The 25434-nt window shown below is 37.5% G+C and overlaps 1 protein-coding gene across 1 annotated transcript in view; it reads left to right on the forward strand.

Annotated features, from left to right (window-relative positions):
• LOC139735556 (phosphopantothenate--cysteine ligase-like) overlaps positions 1–25434 on the forward strand; it is a 46429-nt gene extending 20995 nt beyond the window's left edge. The window contains exon 4 of the mRNA XM_071646314.1: positions 23623–25434. Within this exon, the coding sequence (XP_071502415.1) occupies positions 23623–23805 (183 nt within the window). The 3' untranslated portion in view covers positions 23806–25434. The remainder of the gene's footprint in view (positions 1–23622) is intronic.

Genomic DNA, 25434 nt, shown 5'->3' on the forward strand with positions numbered 1-25434 from the left:
GAGCATATTTCATGAAAAAGTACGAGGACAATGGGATTGCCATATTCCATGCCGTGAATCCATCACAATAAATGCAATATGCCTTCGGGTCATGTACTTTCGGTCTCACTGACATTTTAAGCTGTTTCAGGCTTGTCACTCATACTTGGCCATATGTGGCACTATTTGTGCATGCACACACCATGTGATATGCTTTATGCAGTCATGAAGACTAGTCTTTGTTTTTGCAGCATTGACAGTATTAATCACGATGGGATGGGGGGGGGGGGAGGGAGGGAGGGAGGGGAAATGGCTAATGTGTGTTTGGCTGAGCTGCATGATATTATTTTTGTCAAAACTATGTCTTTATGAAAAATACAATTTTTATTGGGTCACTGAAGTGGCAATTCTGCAGGTGATAACTGTGGTAAAATGTTTGTCTCTACTCTAGAGTAGACTGATATTACCAAAAAGAATTATAATTTTTAACCTCTTTTTTTAAAGTGATGGCAGTTTCTTCCTCATTTCGAGAGTGTTCCTGATTTGTTTTGTTCAGTCGCAGCGGACGACTATAATTAACTCCACCGAAACCCTCGAAACGTTTTGAATTTTCAACCGTCACCGAGGCAGTGCGAATCGGGCGTTCTCATTTTCACCAAAATTTCACCTTCTCATATCTCCGCTATACATTGACCAAAATCGCTCAAACTTTCAGTATCAATGCAAAATCATGATTTCTATCTACATACGAAAAATCATGAGAAACGATTAAGGATCTTTTAAGTTATATTCAATATTTCATGTTTCTCTGTCTCGGAAAACTACCGTCCGATTATTTCCAGACACATCTGGACGCACCAGTTAATATTCATGAAACTTGACATACATATTCATAAGACATGTGCGGACGTAAATGTAGCCCTGTTCGCTTTGCCGAAGACCTATTTTTGAAGTTACAAGTGAAAATAAATGAGGTATCTTGTCAGAAATCTTGGAGCAGCAAACCAGAATAATGACGTCATATTCTAAGAAAAACTGATTTGCGCTTGCGCAATGAATGAACTTTCCCATGCTGCTTCGATCCAGCGAGCTGATTGGTCGATGCATTGCAGCGTACTGTTACTGTGCGATGCGAGATGGCTGCTGCGGATGCCTAGTAAACTGCACATGCATGCTATGATGAGAGTGGGACGCGGGGTGTCGATAAGTACAAAGTACAGCAGAGTGCTGGGGACCTTGCTATACCTCAAAGACAAGCACTTACGTTATCAGAACTGGCCTATTAAAAAGAATGTATCAAAAATTTGAATATATATTCGGCTATGATACCATTTATGCAGTTGCAAATTCTTGACATTGGATTATTCGGACTTAACGCAAATTTTACTGCACTATAGTAAGTAACATTACAACTGCGAATTCCCGGTATGAGTTACGATCAGAGTACAGCAGTGCCGTACGGCACTGAAGTACAGGTGACGTTAGAGCGACAAAGATGTGGGTACGTGGGACTGTACCCTGTCTTCCCGTATGCGAATGACTATGAAATTTCGTGCTCGGAACGAAGGTAGAAAGTGCACCACTTTCGATTATTTCCAGACATATCCGGACGCATGACTTCTCGAATGTGATATTTTAGAGTTCCGGAAAGAAATACATACTTAGTAACATACTTGAAAGTTTTTTGTTGTTCACGAAGTCAAAATGTGAAATTTTAGCAACGATTTCTGACAATTATTTTCTGTTTTGAGAGTGAAGTTATGCTCCATTTTGGAATATTTTCTCGTCATTATTTAAAAAAGTTAACATAATGGCAGGTTAAAATGAGGTTTGTACTTGTCATAACCGTTTGAATTATAAAAAAATTTGAATAAATAGTAAAGTTACGGCAGTTTTGCTGCGACACTTTTCGAGCGGTTTTCATGCGAAACGTGTTCATTCAAGAGGAAAGCGAGGTCAGGTCAAAATGAAAACAGTGAGTTAATTGCACCCGTCCGCTGTGACTGTGTTGTGCTATTTTTTTTTTCATTTTTTTTTTTTACATGATATGCTTCAATTGTTACACATGACATGGCACAGGAAATTATTGATACTCTGAAGTCGAGATACTGGTAGCTAATTCCGACTCTATGCTTTGACTAGATACTTAACCACCTTGTTCCCCCCCCCCCAAAAAAAAAAAAGGAATACCATGCCTTTCTACATGTGGTCACCTTGTGTGATGGCATGTGTCTCTGTCAGTGTGTGTGTGTGTGTTGTGTGTGTTGGGGGAGGGGGGGGGGGGTTAGGCTGTGACTGACTTTGGTGTTGTTTGTGTTTTGCTTTACTGTTTATTTATTTATTCATTTGTTTATTTATTCATTTATTTGTTTTATATATCTCATGCATCTATCTATCTATTGTTTTCTGACCTCTAGATTCCATTAGAGACTGACAAGACTACAATGTACCAGATGTTTTTGTTGTGTGTTGATATTCACTCAGTAACCCGTAATTTCATTCTTCTTCTTTTTATTTCTGTCACAACATTATTAAGAAGACTGCAGAAATGAAAAAGCCAAGGGCATCTAAGTGTACATGTGTAATTGCTTTGCTATAATGTTAATGTGTGTTTTATTGTGTGCAGATGTGGGAATGTATGTGTGGAAAAAAAAAAAACACTTTTTCTTGGTAAAATGTCGTTTGAAGGTAAAATTCAGCAGATTATCTCAAGATGATATTATTTCCACACCTGTAGTTTACAAAAGTGACTTTGTGCTGTGTCATGGTTAACTGTAACACAAATAAACAGAAATGGTGGGATGATAGGGAACCAGTTTCATCAGGGCATCTAACGGAAGTCCGGCATTTAGATTGTCAAATTTCACAGCAAACACATGCGTAACCTTCCTATTCCCCCCCCCCCCTTAGTTTCAAGGCATAACAACAACAGCTGATCCTAGTTTTTGATCATTGAAGTGGTCAGTCTGGATTTGACCTGACCTAAAAATATGGCAATCATCAAATGCTTCAGAATCTTATCGCCACTGCCCATAGCACTGTGGTGATCAAATTGTGCCAGTTGACATGTGGGACATATATTCTCCATGGTTAAGGTGAATGTCATTTCATCAGTCACAGTGCTATGATGTCCAGTAATCATCATCTTATGTAAACAATAGATGGAAAAAAATATTTATCATACATGCAAGATTTTTTTTTTTTTTTAATTTGGAGGGTTGTGATTAAATGTACACGTATATTTCTCAACCAAGAGTTACACTATCTCTGAATTGGACATTTCCTTCCAATATATCAGATAGCAATCAAAGGATGGATAGATACACTAGCTAGATGGCTGAAAAATGAGAAGGTGACCTTCAGGTTAAACAATAGGCCTATATGATATATAGGCCTATGTATAGGCCTAAGTAAGTAAAATCGTAAGGATAATTTGTATAGGCCTGTATTGTGAATACTTAAGTTAATAATCATCATGTCAGAATTTATGGTTATAAGCATAGAAACATGAAAGAAATAAACAGTAAATCTGTAATGTTGTTACAGCTTACCAAAATGAACTCTCATGATTTGTTTTTCTCTGAGTGTACTATTTTCAGTTAAAATGCTTTAGATGCCTTAGAACTGTAAATTTTCTGTGAACTCGTAGCTTGAATGTTAAGATGTGTGTAGGGCAAACTTTAAAGGAGAATTTCTCATTCTTTGTTTTGTTTTGTTTTTGTTTTTGTTTTGTTTTTGTTTGTTTGTTTGTTTGTTTTTTTGGGGGGATAAAAGGCATACAATACAGAATGCGGTGTTTTCATAGAGTGCTGATATTAGTTGCATACAGAATATGCAATTTGAATGAGGTCATGATGTCATCATACATTGTCCTATTGGTTTAGCACAAATGAAAACAATCATGTTTCACATGCACAAACTTTCCTACCTACAAATCATCAAAGCTGGGTTATTGACCTAGGTATGACACACGCAATAAAAGTGAAAATAGAAACAAGAAATAATAACAGATGTGCATACATGTTAGTAATGAACTTTTGAGACAATGACACATCACCTCCTTTACTTTGTAAATGCAGTTTTATTCAATATTACTGAGAACTTACAGGAAAATTTGCATTTATATAGCTTTGAAATTCTGTTGTGTCGTAGTTGTGAAAGTTTTTAATGATGTCCATTTTCAGATAAAGTCATTGCAAGTTTAGGCCTGTATGGCAGTTACTGGAGTGAAGGGAATTACGAGATACTTCTCTGTACTAAAGTTGTGGTATATATTATTATCTTTCGAGATACAGTTTGATGCTTATGAAGAGGATAAGACTGCAGAAAAATGTGCACTTCCCAATCATCTGAACCAATCACTGATGTCATAACTTCTTGACCAGTGTGCTGTGGTCAAAGCTGATGAAATACAGTACAGTAGCCCCCACTTAGATGGGAGGGATTGAGAGGTCTAAACATGCCAAGTGCAAGTGGAAATTCTTCCCATTCAAATGGGGACTGATATTGGCCCATGCAAATCATCCTACATGAAACTATAGGGATGTGAACATTTCATGTCAAGATGCTTATGACAGTGCCAATGTCCCCCCCCCCCCCCCCCCCCCACAAAAAAAAAAAAAAAAATACTTCCACTAACTTGTACATGTTCACTATTATGGCTTTCCAATTTACTTTTTACGATAATCTCACTTTCTCTCTCTCTCTCTCTCTGTCACACAATAAGGCATTTACACACACACACACTTTTTAAAATGATGTTTTATTGGAATTACATTTGATGTCGCCGTCATTTTCCCAATGAAATGAATACAAACATTTAACTAAATCAACGCAGTCAAACTGAAAAACTTTTGCTTGATCATACAAGTTTTCTAATAGGAAAGGACAGCATGACATGAAAGCCTACTGAATCGTACAAAATAGACCAATAAAAGGGTAGCATGACATGAGTGCCTGCAGTAAACTAAAATCTCATCGTGCAGCTGAGGGTTTATGACGTAACAAAGGCTTCTATATTGGGAAATCGGGCGACTTTCAGTACACAATGGTACAAGTATGTATGGGTGGAAATCACTGATATCTCTATGGAAGAAGAAGATCAGTGGTTGAAATGAGCTGCATGCTTGGCGGAGGTCTGCGCTCTCAGAGTGCTTTTCTAGTTTCTGATTGTTTATTGGTTAAAAACGTCAATGAGAGAGAGAAAAACATTTTTGTTACATTGAATTTTGTTGAACTTAAATGGTGTTCCCAGCTATTAGGTAGCCACTGTAAACACTGAAGGTTATGTTTATTCTGTAATCTTTTGAGATTTATCTTAGTGTGTGTGTGTGTGTGTGTGTGTGTGTGTGTGTGTGTAAAGAGGAATGACTGAATAGAAATCTGCATTTCCTTATCATCTGCATCATGTTGGTAGTACTGTAGAAACTTTGTTGCCCATCCCAGCTAGCAGCTGTCATTCAAATTGTAAAAAGAAAAAGATTTCATGGAAGCCTCTCAGAGATCTTAAGGAGAATCATTAATTTTGTCAGCTGCTCCTAGCGAGGACGCTTAAAGTTTTCTTCCACACTATCTCAAAGTTGAATTAGATCAATTAAAAGAAAAGTAGACTGAAATCAGATGAACAGAAAAGTAGATCCTTGTTAATTGAATACAAAGTAAGAAATTTGTGTTAGATATTTCTCTTCACTTTTGTATTTCTTTTCTGAATTATCACTCATTGCCCAATAAAAAGAAACAATGTCAAACTAAGAATTATTTTTTAATTATCTTATGACATAAAAAACAATTAGTAGGAATTAGGATATTTACTTTAAGTGAAAAAAGTTTTGCTTTCTGCTGTTTTTAACATTTTAGATAATTATGAGTATTGTCAGAACTTACAGTTTAGAAATTATTATTCACAAAAAAGTAATAACTATATTGCAAGGTCCCTCAAGCAAAAAATTGATATACTGTAAACGTCAATATTTTCGCGCGATTAATTTTTCGCGCTGAGCGGCTCGAAAACATATTCGCGGGTTCTTAAATTCGCGCTCCGCAGCGGGTTAATACACAGTCGCTGTTTTCATCCAGCGATGCCAGCGTATGAAAGCGACGTAGCGAGCGGCGCGAGTGTGTGCGAGTACAAGCACTCAACTACGTAGTACACTGTACACGTATTTTACTCAATACCGTAGTACTAGTACTGTAGTCGCGGAGATGTAGCACACCAATCGGCAATGGGCTCGGTGCGTGCGGTGCGTGCGATGATACTGCTATATGCGTAAACATGTCTGTACTACGTAGCAGTATCATCGACGAAGCGCACGCAATTCAGGCCGTTCAAAATGTGCATAGAAAATTGCGAAGATATATTCGCGCGTTTTTGAATTCACGCTAGCCGAACGTAGCGCAAAATCCGCGAAAATTAATGTACCGCGAAAATTTCCACGTTTACAGTAGTGGAATTCCCGTGATATTTTGTTAGGCAGACCCATACATATTCTCAACTCAAACACCCTCAATCAGCAGTAGCAATGTTTTCAAAATACTGTGGATTTAATTGACAATAGCTTCTATACCCTAAATGTAATAGTTGCAATATTTGAAACATATCACCTACAATCGTAGTCTTTGTCATAAAACTGTAAACTATCTATACACACTTCATCGTTCTTTGGTGTCATCTCTCATCTTTAACACCCCCTTTGCACAGCAGCATGATACACTAATAAATTGGTTCACAATCCAAGGCCATAGATCAAGGGTTTCATACCATGAACTGTATTTATTAATCATATGAAGTGTTTGGACATTTCAGATGTACATTTGCTGCAAAATTTTGTCAAACTTCTTAGGGCTTGATGCCGAGGGGAGGGGATGTTAAGAAAATACAGCATGTCCTTGAGTTATTTCTGTCCTCTGAATTCCAAATTTGTGATCCTGTAGATATTTATATCGGTAGTTGGATCAAATCTGAGCAATAACAGTCACCTCTGCAAATTAAGAACCCAGTTGTTAAAGAAAAAAGAAAAAATAGGTGTGCTAAGTTCTTTTTGCCTCGTTTTTATGGATGAACTGTTACATAGAGATTCTGATGAATTTAAGTCTTAAACTTTTGTAATATACTCTGATATATTATATTTAATATGGTCATTGGGATTCTGATAAAATGAAATAATGGTAATAAAGAACAACATATCTAAAATATGTCAAAGCACAGTGTAATTACAATATAATAAGTTGTAAAGCAGAGATGCTTGATATTTATGTAATGATGGTGAAAGTGGAAGGGAAGCTAAAAAGCAGGGCTTGTAAATCACATTCCCCTCAAAGCAATCATAAATATAGAACAGAATATTATGTAGTGTTGACTGTAGAGTTTATGATCTCCTTTGTTTGCTTGTTTATTAACACTGAAAGTTATTGATGCCAGCCACACAAGCTGCCTCAATGGAAGAATATTATCTGACAAAACCACATAACTTTACCCACATATTCCCCCCCCCCAAAAAAAAAATAAATAAATAAATAATGATAATTATAAATGAATAAATAAATATAAAGAATTAAAGATGCTAGTCATGTCCCAAACAATGTATCTCACGTATAGTTTTGCTCCCTAGGCAATGTCATTTTTACCTCTAAAAGGAAGAAATTTGTGAGATCTTTTGTTTCTTTTCAAGATAACCAAGAGTTCTTACAGTTACATGGTATTTTGACTCATCAAACATGATGTTTAGAAGAACACTGCTTGCCAAAAAAAAACAACAACAACAACCAACAAACAAAAGGTCAAAAAGTCAAGATATCTTCTTCTGCCAGGTCATGGTTGTGTGAATACAGTTAAAATTTTTCTCCCAAAGATGTTTCTCAAGTCTCAAGTTTCTCGTCATGCTCTGGGGATGTCTTCTGAATTGAGTTTTATTTGATACAAGCTTTGACAGGTAAGATTGAGGCTGTGTTGCTCATCTCAGCTTTGTGATTACTTTTGCTGCAATGTGTACTCATTCCAGAAAGTGTATTTATATAGACTAGTTTGATGGAAGGGAAGTGGAGTTTGTAATACAGCTCTAGTGAGAAAGCTAATTTGCAGTTAGCCATCAACCAGGAGACTTGATTTAGTAGGGGCATTTACACTGTCACTGAAAAGGCTCCAGTTTTTTGTCGGAAGTTGCTAGGCAACTACCAGTATGTGAGTGAAAAACTTGAATCGAAAAAAACCCTTCGTAAGTGAAGTTTTAAAAACTTAGTAGTTTATTCAGATTTTTGAGAATGTAAATGTCTATCTCGCCAGTTGTTCATTTTTCCCCAGTGTTTGGTCATGTGACTTCCATCACTGATGCAGTTGATCTCCTGCTGGTCTGCCTTCGTCGCTGATCTCGATATAAGAATTGCGCAGATCAGCGGCCTCCGCTCTGGCCTCAGCTCAAAGCAAGTTGCACATGTGATACTTTCTACTTTCCCAAAAACCTGAATATTGGTTTGGTTTTTTTTCTTCTGGTACATGCACATTTCCTCCCCAAAAGCATGGAAAGTTTTCTGTTTTCTGGTTTTCTGGTAGTGTATGTGGTACTATTAAAAAAAAAAAAAAACTCTTGAAACTGCCAGAAAAAGAAAAAAAAATCACAGTCATCACAGTGTCCATGGCCTTGGGCATGGTATGGGATGATGATGGTACTTGTTGGAGGAGAAGAGGAGGTGATTTGTAAATCTTATCTACATCCTTCCTCACTAAAGTGTCCTGGCAGTGGAATTATGCATCCCCTGTGTGCACACAAAGTTGAACCTTTGCATTTCCTGGCAGAGAAGAGGGGCTGGGTAGCGAATCAGGATTTTTTATTGGGAGTTTGTAGTTTTCCATTTACACCAGTTACAGAACTCAAATCTTTTGAATATTCACACTCAAAAAAAAAAGAACTAACACACTCAAGGGAAAAAAATCAGATCTTTTTTGTATTTAGTATTTATTGTCTTCATCAACTCCTGTGGCAAATGTTTGACCAATTCTCGCTAGCGCCAATGACATAAAAAGTACCCGGATGTGGCTTTTTCGTCAAGATTTAGTGCACTTGGTAGCAAGGGCACTTCCGGCGCGGGGCATAATTTGCACAACGCTAGCGTGCGCGTACGTGTACCTTACCTATAGCGCTGCGCTGACCACAGGTACTAGTACAGTAGGCCGCTGTACCGCCCGAGCCAGCGAGTGCATACTCGTACACTCGTCCCCGCCGGCGGCCGGCCTGGGCTTGCATTAGTAATAGCATGCACCACCACTGCACGCAGCGCATAAGCTAACACATAACGATACAGCGTACTTCGTGATCATGCGATCGATGTGCACATCACAGATCAGTCATCTCTGCATACGCTGAAAATATGCTGGAAAATATTCACCCACCTGGGTATCGTCATGGAATACCCATCTTTTTTTTATTTGTTCTCTGTCGAAATGTTGCGAACACAATCGGGAACGAACAGTGATCTCGAACTTATCCTGTCTCTGAAGCAACTTCTTCCAAGTAAGTACGTACAATGTACGTAGGCACTAGGCCTACTACCTAGTGCTACTACCACCACTACTAGTAAGTCGCGCGTGCACGTACTGCGCTGTGGAGTCACCCGCAAACTTCACCCATGCGGCCACGTCACGTCTCGCATGCCAGTAAGGGTCCTATTTCTGCAGATTTTTTTCATTTATTGTCGTGCGAACAACACATGGCAGCTTTGCAGCAACAACCAATAGTCGTATTAACAGCAATTTCTTAAGAATGGAGAAATTTCAAATCATATTAAAGCTGTAATTCAAGTCAAGAAAACCGGAAGTACACGTAGAATACAGTCGGTTGTGTGTGTAAATAGCATTAGTCACGTATCACGCGCGTACGAACGGAAGTGACTTTGCTACCGGACTATCCCATAATGCACCGTAAATGACGCTTAAATCAACATGCGGGTACTTTTTACGTCATTGGCGATAGCGAGAATTAACTGCTAATGCAGTACCGCTATCTGGTCTAGAAGTAGTACAATTGCATGCAGCTGTGATGTATGCAATTATCAAAAATGGAAACACATACAAAAAAACCCAAAACAATGGAGACAATAACCTCATTCACAAAATACAAGAAATACATGTATTCTGTGGTTTATTTACCAATTGGATTATATAATTCACAATCACCAATAGATAGATTGGCACATATTTGAATATGATGCACAGCTCAGAGTTTATACCTGTCTACTTTGATCAAAGGCAAGTTTTCAGTCAAGTTAGGATATGATATTTGTTTTTTTTTTTTGTAGCGATCTTGTAACAAGAATTATTTTTTACAAAATTCAGTGTATAATTTCATCAAATGAAACAAATTGACTGTCTCCAACTACAACCAAAAATCAAACTTCCTTGGCTGTATTACTCTAAAAGCTGACTGTAATGACATGTACTAAGAATCTTTGAGCCTGGCATGGATATCATGCAATTTTGTAACCTCTCTCATGATGCATCATTCTAGCATTACATCACCCTGCCATTCACGGGGTTGGACAGTGTTCCCTCTTAGTAATAAAATGCCCTAGACATGTGCTAGAAAGGATGTCCAGGGTGTCTTGGTACATCTTCACAGGCCTTTTTCTGGACGATGCTATTTTAGGACAAGCAGCTGTGTGTGTCTGTAAGTATGTGTGTAGGGTAGGTAGGTATGATGATCCAAAATACCTATCCTATCATGAGGCTCCCTGCAAGATTATTTGATTTCATAACTCCAACTGAGCAGACAGCATTGAGGTGTGAGGTGTGATTATTGAGAGTTGCTCAATCAGATTCAAACCCACGCTAACTTGAAACGGCATACTAGTAGATAGGCGAGACATAGATGTCACTTTTCCGTCATCACCAATAACTTTCAAAAACTTTCCTCAACTTTGAGCTATGACCACTTAACTCACACCAGAGGCACATCACATAGAGATGCTGGTCAAATGGGAAAATGCGGTGGGAAAAAGCCTGAAGCAGCCAAAGGTCAAAAGGTCAATAACTCTCCTGACAAGCACTGTACTTGCTATATTATGGGGTATACTCTTGGTAACTTTCCAGAGCTTTAAACTACGACCATGAAACTCATACCACAGTTTCATCACTTAAAAGATGACAGTGATATAAAGTTTGAATATTGGTAAAGTCAGACAAGGTCAAAGGGCAAAAGGCCACAGACCTTTTTTTATGCTCACAAATGTTACCATTACTGTGTCCTATTAAAGCACTCCCCATATCTCCCCATGGGGAAAACTGTTCAGATTATGTATGAAAATGTATTGTACAGGCAATTATTGATGAAAGAGAAAATATGGCCTGTTGCCTTGAAGTCAGACTACTAAATCCACATAGGAAAGGGGGTTTAGCGGAGAGATGCTAAAAAGCTCATCCATGAAGATTGAAGGTTGTTTAGGGATAAGAGGTGGGGCTTAATTGCACGACTGTCACAGATGAAAAGAGACAGTGGCAGTGGAAGGCCGCACAAAAACATTCAGGAAATGAGGGGAAATGAAAGGGAGAGAGGGAGACGGGAATGAGGGCAGGAGGAGGATGGAGAGAGATAGAGGTTTGAGGGGAAAACAAGGCAGGCTGGGGAACATAAGGAGCAAGATGCCTGCCACTTGTTCGTAGCCATCAGCCACCATCACATGCCGAGCATGTGATAGCCAAGTGGAATGCATAATCCGCTCCGAGTCTGGCAGAGGGTTTATATTAAGCGCAGAGAATGAATAATCCCACACTAGTCCCTGTGTTACTCATATTTTGAGCCGCTCAGGCTTGTGAAGTGCATTACCGCCACACTGGTAATTTTCCAGTCATTCTCTCTCCTCGCCGCTATTGTCAGTGTGCACATAATTTGCACTTTCACAAAGTCAAAATCTGTTGGGGCATTGTCATTGTTTAGTGATGATGTAAGCAGAGAGAGGGATTATTTAGCTATTTGAAGAAACAATATGATAATGATAGAAGATTATCTAAACAATTTCACATTCCATTATTTACTCGATAATGTATGAAGAAATATTATTAGAAGTTAGGTTTCTCTATATGCTGGAGACAAACTGATTAAAGTATCTGTTACTTATTTATATTCTTTCACAGTTTTTTAAACTATAGCTATAGTGATTGTGCACCACTATAACTCTTGATTTCTCTCACATTTCTCTCATCTTGTCACATATCCTATTGAGGTATTTAACACTTTAACACAATATTTAGACATAATGGGTGATATTCAAATATTCAAATAAGGAATTCACCCCTAATCAGAAACTTTTAAAAATCATTCAATCAAATGAAATACAAGTTGTACAGTGTGAGTTTGAAGTTCAAAAGATTAATGATTCTCAAATGAAATATCTTCAGAAGCAAAGGGTTTATTAAAAGTGCCCATTATACATCACGGTAAAGAGGATTATGCCTTAAGGCAAAATCTTTGTTCTCTGAATATGGAGGAACAAATGATACTGGAGATCAGTAAGCAAAATTGGGCATACATAATCTATGTAATGGGAGGTTTGAGTTATTTCATATATATCTTGCGATAGACACCTTTTAGGAGCTGTTTGCTACCAAAGCTCTCAAACTTTCCTCAGACTTTTACAAAGTTTGTCACTGGTCTATATTTGTCTTTATTTGCCTACCTCACATACTGGAGGCAATACCCCATATATATGCAATGGGTGAAGTGAAACAAGGTGTTCTGATATTCTAATATGCTTTCAGTATCCTTATTTAGCATGTGGTGTGAAAATGGCCAGGTCATGCACTATGGAAATAACATATGATTATTCTTTTAGTATACAGTAATTGCATCAGCATGTACAATTGTATCAGGAATCAGCAAAGGCGGGCCAGGCTAATGAACAGATCTGAACCCATTTTTTAATCTTTTTTTTTACTTTAATAAGGTGCCCACAAAATCCACACAAAATGAATATCAGCAACAACATGTCTTCGCAGAACAGCATAGGCTTATGTAAACTTTGTATTATCTTTCTTCTCCAAATTCATGTCACATTGGTTAATGATTTGTTTTGTTTAGTTTATAATCAATGTGTGTGTAAAAATATGCATACATCTTTCTATATTTCTGTGTAGGCCTATATTGTGCATAGATAGATAAATAGATAGATAGATAGATAGATAGATAGATAGATAGATAGATAGATAGATAGATAGATAGATAGATAGATGGATGGATGGATGGATGGATAGATAGATAGATAGATAGATAGGTAAGTAGGTAGATAGAGAGAGAGAGGAGGGGAGGGAGGGAGACTCTTTTTTAATTGAACATCGATGGCCATGTCCATGAATAATCAAGATTAGATCTGAATTAGCTCTCTTTGATAAAAAGAAAATATCAATATCTGTTTGAATTAATGAATGCAATTGATTTTATCATTCTGTTTCAAATTATCCTAGTCCCTCATATTGACAGAGCAGTGCATGTTATTTATAATATAAAAGCGTGTAGGCAGCACAAGTTCTGTCAGTCAAATATGGTGCCATGCAGAGCAGCCTGTGAAGCCAGTTTACACACAAGAAGCCCATCCCAAAGGGAGGCAGTACCAGCCTATGCCAACTGCGGTAAAACAGGTGTTTGCCTCATACACATGAAATGTTGTGGCGAAAACTTTCACCGACCCAATGAAATGGCGGTGCTGTGCATTTGTAAAGGAGATTGATATAAAATAAGGACAAGATAGTTAGCATTTCGGCCATATGTCATTTATACTCTGGAAATCTAGTTTTATAATTGATGTGTAACATTTATTACACTTATGCGAGAAATATTATGATATCTATTATTGTGGCACTTCTTTGCTATTGGGCCATTATATGCAGGTTGTAAAGGATTTCACATTTTATTGATTTTTGTTTTTCAACAAAGAATATCAGTGTGCAAAGCATATCATGAAAAATGCAGTGTACATATTCTACATACATCAAAATACAATATAAAATAAACATGGTATTTACTAAGTAATGTCAAGAATGTTGAAAATGAAGGGGAAACTTAAAGGCAGAACTTTTGATATGCAAAACCATTTTAGATAAGGTACCAGTACATATTGGGATTAGATGTAGAGATTACATGTAAGGCTAGAATAAAAATGGGATGGTTGATTGATATTCTTCTGAAAGGTGAATTAAAATTTCAAAGAGAAACTTCATTCATGAGGGAAAGAGGGACAGAAAGTGGTTGATGAATTTATTATCTTTCCACTTTGATTTGACATTGTATTACATCATTTTGATCTGAAGTGAAGGCCTTAGCTTGTAGTGCATAAACCTCTCCTAGTTTGGTCATGAAGTGTAAGATAAGTGATAGGCTCAATTCAACTACAAGAAAATAACACTGCAGAGGATTTTTTTCAGAATTTTTGATAAATTATGGTAACAACACTTGCAGTGATTTCAGCGGCTTTTCAGATTTATCGTTTACTATCAATCAGCAATGTAGCATGTGGGGAACTTCCCCCATATCAATCTGCACAACTTTATACAGGTCTGTCTTTGATATGACTTTAACAACTGATAGTCCTAGTTAACAGCACAGTTTAGATGAATTATACAAAACAGACTATCATGGAGTAGGCCTATACAAAGAAAATTTAAAGGACAAGTCCACCTTCATATACATAAGGATTGAGAGAATGCAGCAATATTAGTAGAACACATCAGTGAAAGTTTGAGGAAAATTGGACAATCCGTTCAAAAGTTACAAATATTTTAAGTATCTGCGCTGTACCTGCTGGAAGAGAAGACTACTACAGTATATGATGTCACATGCGTACAACTATATAATGAAAATAAAAAGAGAATTTCACAAAACTTTACTTTTTGAATAAAGTGCACAGTTCTTCGACTTGCTACTGACGTATGTTAAGAGTAATATTATTCCCCCTGCCTTCTTAAAGAGAGAAGTCGAGAGTTCTTTTGTTATGGGAGAAAAATGGAAATATGTTGAATTTTCTTTATTCTTTCTTTATATCGTTGTACTCATGTGACATCACAAGCTATAGTAGTCTTTTCATCCAGCCGTGACTGAGCAGAAACTTCAAAAATTCATAACTTTTTAACGGATTGTCCGATTTTGCTCAAACTCTCACTGTTGTGCTCTACTAATATTGCTGCATTCACTCAACCCACATGTCTATGAAGGTGAACTTGTCCTTTAATGATAATTCTTCATTCAGCATTGCATGTTCTGTGTTGCGTCATGATTTTTGTGACCATGAAACAAGAGACGTCCATATTTAGGATGATATAGTGGTTGTGTTGATGGTTGTAGGAAAGACAAATTAGGCTTATCAATCAAAGAGAACATGCTACATGGTATACGCTGGACTCTGTGTGGAAAACACTCATCAGGTCCTTTGTTCATTTGTGCTGAGAGTTCCTAGACTCCTTCCCAGTCAAAAGAAAGGATTTTTGTTCTGAGCTGTGCATGGCTGACTCGAGCACAGATAGACCTAGATACATTTACCCTCAAGCTTTCTTGCGAGGAAGACCATGGATTTTTGTCAAAAGTGTGGATGAATGAACTTAAGTTCACCTCTGTATGATGCCTTACTGTCTGGCCATTGGCAGTTGAGAAATGAAGTGTTCCTGCTTCTTTCTGTTAGACCTCATTATAAAATACAATCCTAAATGCAGGTGCAAACAGTTATTTTGGGTGCCCCTGTGTCATGGATGTCCAGCAGTTAGCCTGTAATTTCCTGGAGACACAGTGGAAAAGGATGCAGGAATTTGAAGCATATACTATTTATGCCATTCCTTTTCTTAGATTAAACATAATATAAACAATTAGATTTATATCAGATGCCCCTGTGTTATGGATGTCCAGCAGTTAGCCTGGAATTTTCTTGAGACACAGTGAAAAAGGATGCAGGAACATGAAGCTTATGCTATCTATGCCATTTTTAATGAAGCATAATATGAACTTTGAAAATTCATCGTGAGGTTTTGATTCAGCAGTTATTCAGTTGTCAATCAGACTATCATTGCAATTATCAATTTTGATAAGTAGCATGTGTTCAGTTGATATCTGTGGACTAGAAGGTATTCTATACCCCACATATTGTGCAAGGTTTTTATTTTTGCGTATTTCAGGAGTTGGGTACTATTTGCGAAATAAACAACACCTGAAATCATCATCTCTGATCTCGACATGAGTGTGATGTGCACATGCAATGATTCACAAAAAAATTAGACTCGCTAAATGTATGGCATATGCAGTATACTGTACATGCAATATATTTAGGGAGTCTAATTTTTTTAGTAGATTTGTTGCAATAAATTCAATTTGAGGTAATTGACTGTTACATCTCTCCCCTCAATATCCTGTCCACAGTAAGAAGTACAACAGACTTTAAGGAGATTACCTGTATCTGAATCCTTGAAGATTGACCATTCAGACTGTGATATATTTAACTTATGATTCACAAGCATTATTAGTGGGTAAGACAGTTTGACCTGCAATTAGCCTCTACTCCAAGATGTCTGTGGTTTACTTTAGTGTGGTGAGAAGATGATGCCAAATTAATGTGTTTAGTACTGATCAGTGAGGGTAAATAGAAATCTGTGTTTGCTGACAGTGGAGTTACACACTGGGGCAAATTGTGTGCTCAATTCACTGACCCTGTAGCTCTTGTGTGTTATATAAAAGGGGGATTTCACCCCAAATTCATGTGTGGATTGAAGGAATGCAGCAATAGTAATGGAACACAGTAAAATTTGAGGAAAATCATACAATTTGTCAAAAACATAAGAATTCTCAAATTTTCAGTCCCGCCAGGCTGCATAGGAAAATCACCAACAGTGTGTAATGTCACCAGAATGGTAAAAAGACAATTTCACAAAATGTAGTTGTTTTTTTTTACAAAGAGTATTACATTCCTCCAACTTTTTACTGACATATCTTAAGGGTAACATCATTTCCTCTGCTTTCTGCTCAGTCAGTTGCTCTTTCATTATTTTCATTATGCTAGAAAAATGAAAATTTTTGAATTCTTTATATTTTCTTTATGTTGTCCTACTATGACATCACAAATTGTTGCAGTCTTCTTAACTAGTAACAATAGCACATGGATTCAACCAAAACTTAAAACTTGGTAACTTGTGAACAGATCTTGCAATTTTCGTGAGACTTCACTGATGTGTACCACTCATGTCTGCATTCACTAAATCCATATATATTTGGGGTAACTGCCCTTTTAATCACTGATAGACAAAAACATTTACCATAACGGCATAAGGTATATATCGTTTGAGGATGATAATAGATCCCTTCACATTTTCTTAGTGAACCTGTAGTATTGTACATATCAATGCCAACAGTAATACCACACCAAAGAGTTGCTATGTTTTACATGAGTTAATGCTAATTTTGTCTTTGTTTGAGCAGGTATTTCAGGGAAGTAGATGAGACGAAAAGATCAGAGATGTACCATGAACCTGGGATATGTTCTTGTTGGGAGATTTTATGCATCTTGTGTGTGCTCTGTGATACCATGTGAAAATAAAAGAGTTATATACAAAATAAGTAATGTGTGTAGATTGCTTTACCTGCATGAATTTTTGCTATGACTGGTAAAGTTTGGGCAAAAAGCACAGTTCCGAAAAATGAAAAATTATTTTTGTCTCCTAGTCTGAACATGAAAACATTATTACAGCAAATGTAAACATGAACAGATGGTCCATTGGAAAATATTGCAGTATTTTGGCCACTGTCTAAATAATGCATGTCAAACAAATTGATAATATGTCCACAGGGTGTTTCTCAGCTGATATCTGACAATATATCCACATGAGTGAGGAATGGCAGTTGTCATTGTCAGTGTTAACCTTTATCAGACTGGAGAAAATGTGCCCCCCTCAAAAAAAAAAAAAAAAAAACAATGAAAAAAAAAACAAACAATGAAAAAACAATGAAAAAAATGGAAAAAATGAAAAAAAATGTGAGAAACGTTTGCTTAAATTCATGTAAATAAAATTCAATATCATATCAAACAGAGAGATATGAATGAAAAAATTGCAAAATCTTCTACATGTGAAGCATGCAAGGGTTGATAGAAACTAGGCCAGGCATTTTGAAACAAAATATGATGTTTATCATTAGCCTATGGTGGCACTTTGTGGTATAGGGGTATATCTTTTATGCATAAGTATTATATATATATAAATCATATTCATAGTTTAGCCACTGAGACCATCATGACTGTCAAATTTTGATATGATTAACCCAGGCTGAGTCACAAGGATGTCCTAGACTTTGGCATGACTGTGGACATGACTCAAGGAACTGGTTACCTGCAGCCTTGAAGTGGTTTATAGCAGATATGATTATGAACTTTTTTGTTTTCTTTTGTTAATGCATGAAGGATACACAAGATTCACCATGTGGTCAAATGTTATGAAAACAAAACTGCAATTTAAAAATTGTTATCATGGTCATCAATTCAACCTAAAAACCACACTGTTTATACAATTTGACACTAACCAACAGCTGTAGTTGCCAGTCTGGGGGGAGGAATCAATAATGTGCATGATATGAATCAATTGTTGGATTATTGTCAGATTTGTACCAAAGTGTTATTTTGAGTGCTTTTAATAATTTCCTTTTTTAGGGTTTGTCATTCTGTTGTTATTACTGTAAACGTGGAAATTTTCGCGGTACATTAATTTTCGCGGATTTCGCGCTACGTTCGGCTAGCGCGAATTCAAAAACGCGCGAATATATCTTCGCAATTTTCTATGCACATTTTTTCGTCGATGATACTGCTCCGTAGTACAGACATGTTTACGCATATAGCAGTATCATTGCACGCGCCGCACGCACCGAGCCCATGGCCGATTGGTGTGCTACATCTCCGCGACTACAGTACATGTATCGAGTAAAATACGTGTACAGTGTACTACGTACATAGTGTAGTTGAGCGCTTGTACACTCACACTCGCGCCGCTAGCACTCGCTACGTCGCTTTCATACGCTGGCATCGCTGGATGAAAACAGCGACTGTGTATTAACCCGCTGCGGAGCGCGAATTCAAGAACCCGCGAATATGTTTTCGAGCCGCTCAGCGCGAAAAATTAATCGCGCGAAAATATTGACGTTTACAGTAGTTGCTTTCCATCACCTTCATATGATATAACAAGAATTTGGAAATTATGGATTGCTGTATTCTACTCTTTATACCAAAGATTTCATCAGCTGGCCTGATATGGCATGTTTTATACTAAAATCTGCTTGATATTACCAGTGACTATTCACCAGGAGTACCAGTATTAGGGTAGAGTTGGACAAACCAGATACCTTGCTTATCTGCAAGCAGTGATGAGTCGCTAGTAGATTATGAAACTTCCATTTGACTTGCGTGAATATGCAGACATTACACTTTTTTTCCGTCTGAAAAATATAACAAGTTACTGGAGAAAAAAGAGGTAATTTCAAGAGTTCTGAGGGGATGGTATAATGTAGTGCATTATTCTGCATACCTTGTACAATTATAGTGCTTTTTGTGGTAGAATCAAATTCAATCAATAGCTCCTGGTTTAAAACTACGCATGCACTATGATGTGCCAAGCCTGTTGCTTCTTTTGCAAGCTTTCAAATGGCTTCCTTTTTTTTTCATATTGGTTATTTTTTATTTTTTATTTTTTAATTTCATTGCAATCTGTGCTTCATCCACATAGCTGTATTGGATCTCAAAGAAATATCATCTTTTAGGTCTGGTAATGGCCAATGCGGAATTAAGATATTCATACTTGACATATGTGACCCACTACAACAAAATGGTCCTAAAGTCGCGCACGGTCGAAGCCGTGAAAATCGAGTTTGAAGTCAGAGCATCAAAATTGGTCAAAACTTACGATTTTCTGAATGTGACATATTATTAGAGTATGGCATGTCTTCTATCATCTGTCGAAATTTTTAAGCAAAATAATGAAAGGAAAGACCAAAAAATAGCGTTTTTCTGGGCCATGTTTTTTGGCGTTTCAAGGAAGCAGAAACTGGTTCGAACATTTGGATTGAGCGCCACAGATAGGCTCCGCCCCTAACAACGACCAGAGTGATCTCATTGGTCAGTTTGCTGCTTGCCGCTAACCGAAGCGTGAAGCTCGCATACTGCCCAGTCGACTGGTGCGTGCTGGCAGGGTGCGCTATGCCCAGCCGCTTCTCCTCATCCTGGTCACTGATTGGTCGGTGAGGAGACCACCGACGCTGTGTTTGAATGAGCATTTCGGGGGTTGCTAGGGCTTACCTTCTATTGTCCGGAGGTGAATACTGACTTGCGTGTCCCTTGATCGTGATTGCGTCGCAAGGAAAACTTTTAGGGCGCTTTTCTCGAAACAGTGATTTCCCAGACGTCTCGACATGCTCTCTTTTAAACATTGATATCTCCGCAGCTGATTATTTTTACGTAAAGCAGAAAGATTAGGGAATTGTGTCATGCAATTTTCAATTAATCGACCTCGCCCGAGTTTAGGATCATTTTGTTGTAGCGGGTCACATATGTGGTACGCATGTGTATAACCAAGGAGGTACGACCTCCCTGGTAGAGGCTGGCAGAGGTGAAATCTTTGGCAAACCAATGAATGCCACTTGCCATTGACTATAGGACAATCTGTACTAAATCTATATTCTCCTTTTCCAGCCCTGAATTTTGGAATCCTCTTAATAACAGCATAATAACCTCTAATTTTTGATACCTTTACGTTTAATTGAAAGATTTTGTTGTTGTTATAATTCCTGCATAGCAGGGCCCCATTTTATAAAAAGGATATGATAGCAACTCTTGCTGGAATGGCAATTGTCATAGTAACAGCAAAAATCCAGCGTCCTGATTGGCTGTTGCGATTGGAAGTTGCCATTCCAGCAAGAGTTGCCACCCTAACATCTTTTATGAAATGGGGCCCAGAAGTTTTCTGTTCTGGAAAGCTATAATTTCAATATCCTTATTTTCTCCTTATTAAATTTTTTGTAATTATTGTAAAACATAATCTCCTTTTATACCACGATAAGCTCTATCATGCATCACATGCATCGCGTGCGTTGATATTGACCATTCAATTCCTCTTCCTTTGCCCATTTTCCCCTGTCCTCCTTAGTGTCTTCCTGTTATGCCTTCCATGCTTTGCCCTTCCTATAAGCATGGAAGGAATAGCAGGAAGACACTTATCCTTTCCTATAACTGCATATGTCCAGACTACACCAGATATTTTAGAGCAAGGATCGGACTGATTAGCCATCTTCGCACTTAGGGAATGTAGTGATACGAGAAGATGTGGTCGTCTTCGCCTGCGAAGGACGAACATCATCATCATCCTTTCCTATAAGAGAGCTGCCTTGTGTGTTTGGGTGTGTTTGTATCTGTGCATATGTGTTTTTTTTTCTTCGGGTCTTTCTCTTTCTTTTTGAAGCAATCTGCACTGGTTCCATTAATTCAGTAGTTAGTCATTGCTCATCAGGAGACTACAGACTACAAACCCTGCTTTTCGGCAGTCACCACCATTTCCAACAACTTTGTTGTGGTATACAGTACTTTATAAAAGTCGCAGTATATAATTGCATTTCCGTTCATAGTTTCCTTTGTTGTAATGTTGCACTGATTTTGTATGAGTATGTACAGTCAAACCTGTCTATAGTGGCCACCCAAGGGAGATGAAAAGAGTGACCATCACAGACAGGTGGCTGCTATAGACAGGTTATCCGACATTTGTATATTGCTTACATTTAGGCCTACATGTATTATCGTTGAATACATCTCTACGTATGAACATGTAGGTAAAAGCATATGCATGTGCAGATATGCGTATCATATGCACATGTTTCATATGTATTAAATGATTCTGGTCTTGATTGAGTTGTTGCACAGTAACATGCGTACAGCAAGCATGCTTTTCATGAGTGCATTACTCTGACTGGATGGCAGGTCAATGCAGCAATGCGATCACTGAACTGTTAGCCATGAATGACTGGCATATGGCTACAAAGCAGAAGAGCACGCTGAATTATTGGCTTGGGTGCGGCTCCCTATGGGTCTGTGGCCGCTATAGACAGGTTAAAATCTACCGCGGAAAACAAAATTGGTGCCCACTAGCTGCGTTAGACAGGTTGGGGCTATCCACAGGGTCTGTAACATGGCTTTTCTCTTGGGGTTTTTCCAGTGGCCGCATGTGGCAGGTTTGAATTAAAAAATGTTATACTGCAGTTCATGTTGTTGGAAATAAAATTAATTGAGCTCAATATTCAAGCACAAAGTCTTACTGTACCTCTCAAATGGTCAGTCAAGGTAGGGGACCTCGCTCTTTTCACCCCATTTCCTGGTAGCCGCTCAGACTTTGCAAGGTGAATGTTTTGTCCTAGAATGCCTGGATGCCTCCCCCTCCCCCATGTAGAAACCCCGATCAATAAGTTTAAGAGAGGACAAGAGGATTGTCTTTCGATTTCACGTGTGTCTGCGAGACATGTGTGCCCACTGATTAATAGGGACATAGTGGTGTGCCATTGATCTGTGTTTGCAGTTGAATGTATCTCAAGGTGACAGCATCAAGTCAAAAGCTGCTACAGTTATGATTTCATAGAGTAAGGTGACTACTGCTTGCAATGCAGGTTTCTTATGCCACTAGATACTGTAAAACATGATATTTTTGTGGCATGAAATGTTCGTGAATTACCGCTGGCATTCATTGCATATACAATGTAGTGTAGAAAACAATTTTCGCGTTCTTTTTATTTCCATGAATCTTGGCTCTTGCGAAATTCGCAAAATTAAAATGCATGCAAACATTCCTTGTTGTACAGTACCCAGATGTAGTTTTAAGACTGTTTCATTAATGTTGTTTATTTCTTATTCATATTTTTGTTTCTTTCCTTTTCTTAAAGGGTGTGTACAGTTCTGGTCGGGGTGAGGATTTAGCTTTTAACATTTTGCGAGATATTCAGAAACCACTCTATGAGATGTCAAAGAGCATGCAATTCTAAGGGGTATCAAAAGTTTATTTGATGAAAATCGGTTTTGAAATGGCTGAGATATCCAAAAACAAGGTGAAACAAAGAGATCCTAATAAAGGTGGGGCATGTCGCCTTTTATTATTATCACTTTTGGGGATATCTCAGCCATTTGAAAAGCAATTTTCATCAAATAAACGTTGAATCCTTCTTAAAATCACATGCTCTTTCATATTTCATAAGAGGTTTCTCATTATCTCACTTAGGAATGTTCAAAACATGAATCCCCACCTCAACCACTACTGTACAGTCCCTTTAAGGTATTTGACTTTGAGAGGGTTTGAATGATAATGCTGATCATCTAACCTTTCAAACCAATCTCAAGTATATATTTAGATCATGATAAAGACACGATGTTTGAGTATGTATGAAGATTCATGTGAAACAAACTCTGACAATCATTCAAATTCATGAAGTTTATCAATCAGTTGCAATGAAACCTCTGACAAATTTCTATTGTCATCCCCGAAGTTACTCTTTCAGCTTTGTGCAGAAGACAACTTTATTAGCAACGAGTAGCTTGTTTATAGGCTCTTCTTCATCGATGTAAGTGTGTGCATTTTACAATATTACAAATGTCCTCCTTATTTGTGCGTGAATGTAGGTGGTAGTGGCCAACATTCTTGAGCAGAGGAGAAAGATGGTCACCGTGGTGACGCCTGACTCAGAAACCAACATCGTCCTGTCAGATGAGCAGTTGCATGCTGGGAAGGAAGTGGAGGAACCCCTGGTCGCCAATCTCGTCTCTCGACACGCCACATTCATTCAGGACAGCGAGGGAAGGTGATGATGATTCCCTGATAAAAAGAGAATAGTTGTCCCTTCCACAAGTCAGCTGATGGTTTGGACACATTCTTTAGGTGCGCATGTCCATTGTGCTGCTTCATCCTTGAAAATGTGATATTTTTGGAAAATACCATGTTTTTTAGAGGGGATTACAAAAATATGTCTGAACTCTTAGCCGTGTACTTTTAAGCAATGTGTGATAACAGGTCAGTCAGAGCTGTAGGTACATATTATGAAAAGAGCCAGTTTGTATGTGATTCCAGTGTTTATCCCTTTCTGTGATCAAATGTGCGAGGTTTATCCCACTAACTGCCTTTTCATGCCTTTTCCATGAGGCTGTGTATGTTTAAGAAGCTTTCATCCGAAAAATTATATTATGTTGTGGACAGTAACAAAGTTGTCTTCTCTAGAAATCAATATCTCCTATACCCCTGCCAACAAATTTTGCTATTTGTGTTCAGTGTATGACATGATGTAACAACTGTGTGATGCTTTTTCTGATGTTGAAAAGCACTTTCAGATTTACCAAATATCAGTATATGTGGCCTATCTGTGACACAGAAGCATGTGTTGGACTGTCTCAGGACTGGAAAGATGACTTTAATATGTGGTTTATTTTGCAGTGTTTTTATATTTACTCATTTTACCAGTAGACCTTAACATATGAAATTAATATACACTGTATCACACAAGTACTGCCTCTTGTAAAGCAAATGTGTTACATACCATCTCCAATTGAGGAAATTTCTTACCGTTTCCTGGAAAAGGGGTACTACCTTTTCAATCTGGCAATTTAACTCACGATCTTTAATTCTACCAGTTACAAAATTTTCTTACAGGTCCCATGTGCAAACTATAGGCATACAAGCACTTTGTTTATATATTTTATCAGTACACAATGTACCATATAATATTGAGTCTCCTTGAAAAACAGTTCTGACATCGCTCTTAGAGAAACCAAAGAAAAATTATATATATTCAACTGTCAAAAGTGTATCATCTACTGTGTATTACAGCATATATAGGAATATGTAAACTATATTTAGTTACTATTTTTATGAACTCATATAGGCTGCATTATGTATATTTTAAGTGCTATTGGCAAGCTGTGATTTATTGAATGTGTTTGTAACCCATAAAGTGGTGGCCTTTCCTCAATAGTGCAATTACATTTTTATCTAAATCTGAATCAGTTATCTAAATATTAAAATGAAATAGAATCATTTACAGTAAGAAAATGTTATTTTTTTTCAGTAAACTTTGTACTTTGACAGCTCAAATTTACTAGTGCCATGGAGTTTCACACAAAGTTGGTAATTTTCTAACTCCATCCTTCATTTTGAGGAAGGGAAGACAACTGAGAAATGCTAGGTCAAAGGCTTAATACAACTTGAATATCATTTGTCTGTTTTTTGGAATATAAGGACAAGTGAAAAAAAGAGAAAGAAAGTAGTTTCTTGTCTTCTCATGCATCCAATTTTAGCACCGCATTGATTTTTTTTAATAAAAATACATGTGCATTTGTTGTTCAACATGGCAATGAAAGTTTGTGTTCATCAGTATTGATGTTGGTTTCATTCATGCTATCACACTGTTATGGAATAATGTAATGAACAGCATGAGAGAGCAA

This window comes from Diadema antillarum, unplaced genomic scaffold, assembly GCF_040938485.1.
Source record: "Diadema antillarum isolate AM-2024a unplaced genomic scaffold, OU_Dant_1.0 seq00000585_RagTag, whole genome shotgun sequence".
In the NCBI taxonomy this organism is placed as follows: domain Eukaryota; kingdom Metazoa; phylum Echinodermata; class Echinoidea; order Diadematoida; family Diadematidae; genus Diadema; species Diadema antillarum.